This window comes from Garra rufa, chromosome 23, assembly GCF_049309525.1.
Source record: "Garra rufa chromosome 23, GarRuf1.0, whole genome shotgun sequence".
In the NCBI taxonomy this organism is placed as follows: domain Eukaryota; kingdom Metazoa; phylum Chordata; class Actinopteri; order Cypriniformes; family Cyprinidae; genus Garra; species Garra rufa.
The window spans coordinates 4,077,594-4,086,007 of NC_133383.1; the positions used below are offsets into that span (position 1 = coordinate 4,077,594).

Below are 8,414 nucleotides of genomic sequence, written 5' to 3' on the forward strand. Positions count from 1 at the left end.
AAAACAACTTTCTCAGGTCAACCTTTAGCTCAAAACCTCATTTAACACCAGAAGAACTCAACAGCAGATCCATACAGAAAGCTGCAGTGTATACTAGTTTATCAAAATAATATGTAAAACAAAATGCTGTATTTCACCGAGTGGCATCCAGTTGTCGTCTTAGTAATAAATAGTTATTTTAGGTTTTAAATCCTATTTTTGGCACAATTTTCTGAATGTTTTATTTCAAATCTGTTCTGATGTGTCATGATTCGTGAACAGCAGGATAAAAAAAAATCTATGCCTTATACAAATAATAAAATGCAACTATATAATTGTGCATAGTTAGAAAAGATAGAAAATAAATAAATATTTTATCAGATAAAATAAATAAATAAATAAATAAATAAATGACTTGTCCCAGTAGAGATTTGGTTGTTGATATCATGTGCTTTGAAGTAGAAAACTGTGTTAAATTCAATAGGCTTCAGATGCTTTAATGATTAATTCAAAACATGTCATTATCATTTCAAGACTGGTCTGATGATTATAAAATGCAACTACTATATAATTGTGCATAGTCAGGAAAGTCAAATAAATAAGTAAATAATTTATTTATTATTTAAATATTTTTTTAAATATTTTTTTTAAAATAAACAACTTAAAAACAAGTAAAAAAAAAATAAATACATATTTTTTTAATCAAATTAAAATAAATAAATAAATAAATGCCTTATCCCAGTACAGCTCATGTTTAGTTGTTGATATCATGTGCTTTGAATTAGACAACTGTTCTAAATTCAATAGACTTCAGATGCTTTAATGATTAATATATTATGAAAATAAATATATGTTTTATTTTAAATCCTATTTTGTGCACAATTTTCAGAACATGTTATTATAATTTCAAGACAATTCTGATGATTGTGCATAGTAAGGAAAATAAAATTAAGTATTTATTTATTAAATATTATTTTAAATAAATAAGTTAAATAACAATATTGAATAAATAATAATATTCACATTAATATTTATTTAAAATAAATTAATTTTTTAATTGAATGGTTTATTTATTCAAATATTTAAAATAAATAGTTAATTTATCAAATAAAAATATTTCTAGACTGTTCTGATTATTGTGCATAGTCAGAAAAGTAAAATAAATTACTTATTTATTAAATACATATTTAAAAGAAATAAATTAAATACTATTTAATAAATAATATTATACATATTTTTCAAGTAAATACATTATTTCATATTTAAATTGTTTATTTATTTAAATATGTGAAATAAATAAATATTTTATCAAATTAAAAATAAATAAATGACTTATCCCAGTACAGTGCTTTGAATGCTTTAATTATTATTTTTTATTTTAAATCCTATTTTGTGCACAATTTTCAGAAAATGTCATTATCATTTCAAGACTGTTCAGATAATTATTAAATGCAACTACTATATAATTGTGCATAGTCAGGAAAGTAAAATAAATAAATATTTCAATATTTTATTAATTTAAATAAATATTAATTTAAAAACAGACAATTTATTTATTATATTTTATTATTTACTCATTTATATAAACAAATATTAAAATAATTTAATTAAAATAACTTATTTAAATTAACATGTATTTAAAATAAATAAATAAATAAATAAATAAAATAATTATCCCAGTACAGCCATTATATTTGGTTGTTTGGTTTTAATGATTAATATATTATCCAAATAAAATACAATTATTTATTTTATTTTAGATTATTTTAGATTAGAAATATGTATTTAAAATAAATAAACAATTATTTACAATAGGCTTCAGATGCTTTAATGATCAAAATATGATGATAATATAAATAATTATTCAAATGCATTATTTTTTTAAATGTTATTATTAATTTATCATACTACAAATGGCAGGTCAAGTCAAGTGCATTGCTTACTGTAAAGGGATACAATATCAATGCATACAAATGAATATACAGTGTTTATACTACTAAAATAGGACGATTAGCATGAGAATGTGCGATTCTGAACACATGCATTTGCAAATTCGTACTGTAAAACATTACAAGGTCAACTTTAGTCATCCAAACTCAGCCAAACGACAGCAGCAGCAGCACTCCTCGCCAGCTCTCTACTTTCTCTCATATTATCTTTGATGTGGGGTTAATAAAGGCGCTCAGCTTCGCTCTGGTCCACACTCATTTTGCACAGGGCCCGTGGGTTCACATGGGGCACATGTAAAGCCAATGAGAGCCGCTGCCTGCCATATTTCTTAGTTATGGGCAGCAATGTTATTTGAGCTCAACCTACAGGCCTTTAGCAGAGGTAATAACCCTCACAGTGGAGCTGCTGTTTCAGAGGAACGTCACCCGCGGTCTGCCCTCGCCTCGTGCCTGCGGACTCAATAATACTGTGAGTGCTAATGAGAGCCGAGAGCTCAATTCAAGCCGCCGGACGAGTGTGAAAGTGACGCCAGCGTTTGATGTGCTAAACTGCATTAGCACAAGTGTCTGCATTACTTACGCTTGCTGTTTTCACAGCGTTTAAAGAACACAAGTAGCATCTTAAGGCCCGTTCATGTCAAGAGAGATAATTATATTAGCGTCCACACCAATAAACGATAACATTTTATTTTTATAATCACACCAGGGTTATAATAGTTAACAAAAACTGAAAAAAGTTAAATTAATAAAAAAAATAAAGAAATTACAAATGAAATTACAACCATTTAAAAATAATTTTAAAAATTGTTACTCGAAATGAAATAAAAATTAACTGATACAAATTAAAAAAATCAGTTGCAACATATTTTATTTTAAATAAATTTCACTTGATGTGCTAAAATAAATATAGAACACTAATAAAAAAGTATAAAACAATTTCTTAAATAAACAAAAACCACAAACTACTAAAAATGACAAAAACAAACAATAAAATTCCACATGATTTTGTCCAAAAAATTAAAACACGAAAAAAACAAAAATCAGTCTACAGTTATAATGTACACTAAAAAAATTACCAGAAATGTCACAACTAATTATAAAGAAACAGCAAGTAACACATTTATAATTAAACACGAAATTCTGAAAAAAAAAAACAGTTTAAAGCAGAGACTGAAATAATATTCTTTATTTTTTTATTTATTTACTTAGTTACTTAAAATATTATTTACAATGTAAAACATGAAACATATATATTCATCCTTAGATTTGTTAAATATACATGTTTACATTAAAGTAATTACAATTACCAGGGTTATTAAATTATTAAATTCAATTAAATATTGTTAAAATTATACACACACACACACACACACACTAATTTATTTGTTATACTTTATTTTTAATAAAAATATTTATACTACATTAAGATTTTATTAAATATTATATTATAGTTTTATATTATATTATATTATTTACTATAAATATATTATCTTATTTTTTTAAATAACTAAAAAAGAGAAAAAAAACTAAAAAAAGTTGCTTTTACCAGTTTTATAAAATTATACTATAATTAAATATATATTATAATTTATAATTTATGTATTTTTAATGAAAATAATATTTATATTACATTATATTCTTTTATATTTAATTATATATCTTATTATATATTACATTATTTATTATAATTATATTATATTCTTTTTCAAATAATTAAAATAAGAGAAAAGATAGATTTTGTGTGTATAAAGAAATTTTATTTGTATTTATTTGATATTTTTATTTATTAACATTTAAAAATTTACTTTAGTTAAATACAATTGTATGTGTGTATATATATATATATATATATATTTATATAAATTAGTTTAAAATAACTATATATATATATATATATATTTGTACTTTATTTTATTTATTTTATTACATTGCAATATGTATTATTATTCCAATTATATTATACCATTTTTTAAATAATTAAAACCCCTAAAAACTAGCTTACATCTGAGATGTAATTTATGCCACAAAAACGATGCAGAATGATCACGAACTCCACGCTGCACTAGCTTTGCAAACATCACTAAAAACACAAACCGTTTAAACAAACAAGCAATCCCAGAAGTCTTCAGCGTGTCGAACAAGTATGACAGACGAAAGCGGGACCTTCAGAATGTAAACGAGAACCCAGAGGCGACGCAACTTACATCTACATCTGCATGGAGTGCCACAGAAAACAATATTCACTTGAGACGCAAGTGTGTGTGTGCCACAGGTTCCCCTTCTCTTTCAATAGCTCGGTCACAGAGGTGCATTTAGCGTCCATCAAACACACAGAAGAAAGAAATTACACTGTCACAAAAACAGCCTCATCTTCAGGAGATTTACTGCAGTCTCACAGCAAAAGAAAACCATTTCTGCATCAAGCCGAATGAAGCAAACAATGCCTGACATCAAACTAACAGAGGTCAACAGGACAGAGAACATGTTCACAATGATACTGAAAACAGCCTACTATGTGCATGTGAAACCGACACAGTCAGTGGTGGCCAGAGAATACAGTCATTTTGCAATATAAATACAGTTTTGGCAGTCTAGAAGCTTGCATGATGTGTACAGTAAACATACTGCACACTAGTTACAGCGGGCCAATATTTAGCCATCCAGAGTTGATTTGGCACTGCTTGATAACAACGTCTACTTGGCAGAACAGAGGCACAGCACAGCGCCAACATACAGACAGCCTTGTCAAATGAAAATAAACAATTATATGCTATAAAATAAGCATTTCATGTCAGCCGTTTCATCTCATGTCCACTGAAAAACCCATAGTGTTCAACTGCAACTGCAAAAACACCAGCTGCATGTCATATTCATATCAAATTTCTACATTTTTGCATGGTACCTTATAAGTAAGCTTTGTTCTTTTCCTATTAGTTTTTATGTTAGTTTTGTTTTCTAACACTGTACCTTTGTTTAGATTATTTTTTTAAATATTTAAATATTTGTATTTAAACTTAATTTAATTTTACAGTTTCAGTCTTTATACTGATTAATACAATTTAAGTAATGTTAAGTTAATCATATTTATTTAGTTAATTTAAAATTGTAAATAAAAAAAGGAGAAAATCTAAATGATGTTCTCTGAATAAATAAAAAATAAAACACTAAATCTACATTTACACATTACCATTGTGTATTTAAAATCTAATTTAAAATTAACATTAAAATAAATTTTACTTAAATTTTACTTTAATTTTAAAATTGTAAATTAGTAAAAAATTAAATAAACAATTCTAAACAATTTTGTCTGAATAAATAAAAATAAAACGCTCAATCTTTTGCAATGCAATGCAAAAATTATAATGTACAAAAATGGAAATTTATTCTGATATTTGTTAAATATACATTTGTTTCAGTCTTCATGCTTGTTGATAAAATGTAATCAATTTTAAATTTATAAATTAATTTTAAATTAATAAATTATTTGTTTGTGCAATCCTAAATATTGGTGCCACAGAAATGCACATCTGCTTAATGTAGCTAGTATTTTTTTTTAATTCATAAAATGAATTAATATTTTAAAATAAAAACAATATTTTAAAATGATTTGAAATTCTTTTTTAAAATTCAATAAATGTTTTTATTTATTTTTTATTTTATGTAAAGTACTTAAAGTACCATTGCGTATTCAAAATTTAATTTAAAACGTAATTTAATTGGCATATGCTTTAAAAGAAAACACAATTTCAGTCTTTATACTGATTTATAAAATTTAATTAATTTTAAATTAATAAATACATTTTTATTTAATTAATTTAAAGTTTTATTTTTTTAATTCTAAACAATTTTGTCTAAATAAACCAACAAACAAAAATATATATTTTTAGCAATGCATAAATTATAATGTACAAAAGTGGAATTTATTCTGATATTTGTTAAATATACATTTGTTTCAGTCTTTATACTGATTAATACAATTTTATTAACTTTAAATGAATACATTTATGGTAACACTTTACAATAAGGTTCATTACTTAAACATTAGTTAATGTACTAACTAACATGAACTAACCATGAGCAATACATTAGTTACTGTATTTACTAATCTTCATTAACATTAGTTAACGGAAATACTGTTGTTCATTGTTTGTTCATGTTAGTTCACACTGCATTAACTAATGTTAACAAGATTTTATTAATGCATTAGTAAATGTTGAAATTAACATTAACAAAGATTAATAAATGCTGTGTAAGTGCAGTTCATTATTAGTTCATGTTAACTAATGTGGTTAACTAATGTTAACTAATGAACCTTATTGTAAAGTGTTACCACATTTATTTTTATTTAATTAATTTAAAGTTTTAAAAATCTAAATGATTTCATCTAAATAAACAAAAATAAAACAATCATTTTAAATGCAATGTATAAACTATAATGTACAAAAAAAGGAAATTCATTCTGATATTTGTTAAATATACATTTGTTTACATGATAAAATAATTACAGTTTACTTTGGTAAAATAATTACATTTACAAGTGTTATTAAGCTAACTTAAGCTTTTCAGAATTTTAAAAGCAATATAAGTATAGAAATAGGAGAAGTAAGCATGCACAACTAAATATTAAATATTGAAAACTGCTAATTTACCCCTTATCAATACACTTAGATTAACTAATGCCACTGTTTGTAAATAAACAAACAAACAAAAATAAATAAATAAATAAATAAATAAATACTGCAATATTGGCTGCTGATACAGTTATATTAATAGTTCCAAAGAAATAATTCACCCTTGCTTAAAAACGTACCTAGTATTTTACAATTTTTGAAATGTATTAAAAAAAGGTCAAAAAGAGAGCCGATACTGCAAAAACTGTACAAATCTGTACATTCTTTTGAACTTAACTGTGAACAAAAGTTGCATTTTTAACAAAGCAGAAAGTGATTGATCAGAAGGATAAATATTTAAACGAGGGCATTTTTTCCAGAGGCTCCTAGTGTTTAGCGAATCAGTATTCAGCGCCATTTCTCCTGGCTAATTAATCTCTGTATTTACATAATCAAGCTGAACGCATATATTTAGTGAGGATGAAAATGGAAAGCGGAGCGTTTTGCGAGTTCACATAAAGGCGTAATTGCTTACCTGTCGACGATCCCACACATGTCCATCTGTAGATCGCTAAAATTCCCAAACAACATCTGCTGCACTCTGATGAGATCCACTAGAGCGCCGTCCGTCCGGATGAGACGCATACATCCCTGGAAAACACTGAATGGGTTTCTGCAGATGCTGCCATCTTCTGTGTCCGGACATCCTGAGCACAAAAATCACTGGTCAGGCCAAATACTTACAAAATAATAGAATTAAAAAATTTAGAATAAATATAGAATAATACAATTTATCAGTATACTAGTAATATATACTAGTATAGCAGAAAAACTGAAATATCACATGGTCCTAAGTATTCAGACCCTTTGCTGTGACACTCATATATTTAACTCAGGTGCTGTCCATTTCTTCTGATCATCCTTGAGATGGTACTACACCTTCATTTGAGTCCAGCTGTGTTTGATTATACTGATTGGACTTGATTAGGAAAGCCACACACCTGTCTATATAAGACCTTACAGCTCACAGTGCATGTCAGAGCAAATGAGAATCATGAGGTCAAAGGAACTGCCTGAAGAGCAAAGAGACAGAATTGTGGCAAGGCACAGATCCGGCCAAGGTTACAAAAAAATTCTACTGCACTTAAGGTTCCTAAGAGCACAGTGGCCTCCATAATCCTTAAATGGAAGACGTTTGGGATGACCAGAACCCTTCCTAGAGCTGGCTGTCCGGCCAAACTGAGCTATCGGGGAGCCTTGGTTCCAAGACAAAAACCGCTGCTGAGCAAAAAGAACATAAAGGCTCGTCTCACTTTTGCCAGAACACTTAATCTTGATGATCCCCAAGACTTTTGGGAAAATACTCTGTGGACTGACGAGACAAAATTTAACTTTAGTTCAACTTTTTGGAAGGTGTGTGTCCCATTAATCTGGCGTAAAAGTAACACAGCATTTCAGAAAAAGAACATCATACCAAGAGTAAAATCTGGTGGTGGTAGTGTGATGGTCTGGGGCTGTTTTGCTGCTTCTGGACCTGGAAGACTTGCTGTGATAAATGGAACAATCAATTCTGCTATCTACCAAAAAATCCTGAAGGACAATGTCCGGCCATCTGTTTGTGACCTCAAGCTGAAGCGAATGTGTGTTCTGAGGGTGGCCCAACCAGTTATTAAGTTTAGGGGGCAAACACTTTTCACACAGGGCCATGTGGGTTTGGATTTTGTTTTCCCTTCATGATAAAAAAAAAAACTTCATTGATTAATATTTAAATTTGTTTAATGATCTGAAACATTAAGGTGTGACAAACATGCAAAAACATTAAAAAAAAAAATCAGGAAGGGGGCCAACACTTTTTCACACCACTGTATGTATGTAT

General features: G+C 27.3%; 1 protein-coding gene across 1 annotated transcript in view; it reads right to left on the minus strand.

Annotated features, from left to right (window-relative positions):
- The window catches only part of cntnap3 (contactin associated protein family member 3), a 206,658-nt gene that overhangs the window by 82,235 nt on the left and 116,009 nt on the right, over nt 1–8,414 (minus strand). The window contains exon 5 of the mRNA XM_073830213.1: nt 7,074–7,245. Coding sequence (XP_073686314.1) covers nt 7,074–7,245 — 172 coding nt within the window. The remainder of the gene's footprint in view (nt 1–7,073; nt 7,246–8,414) is intronic.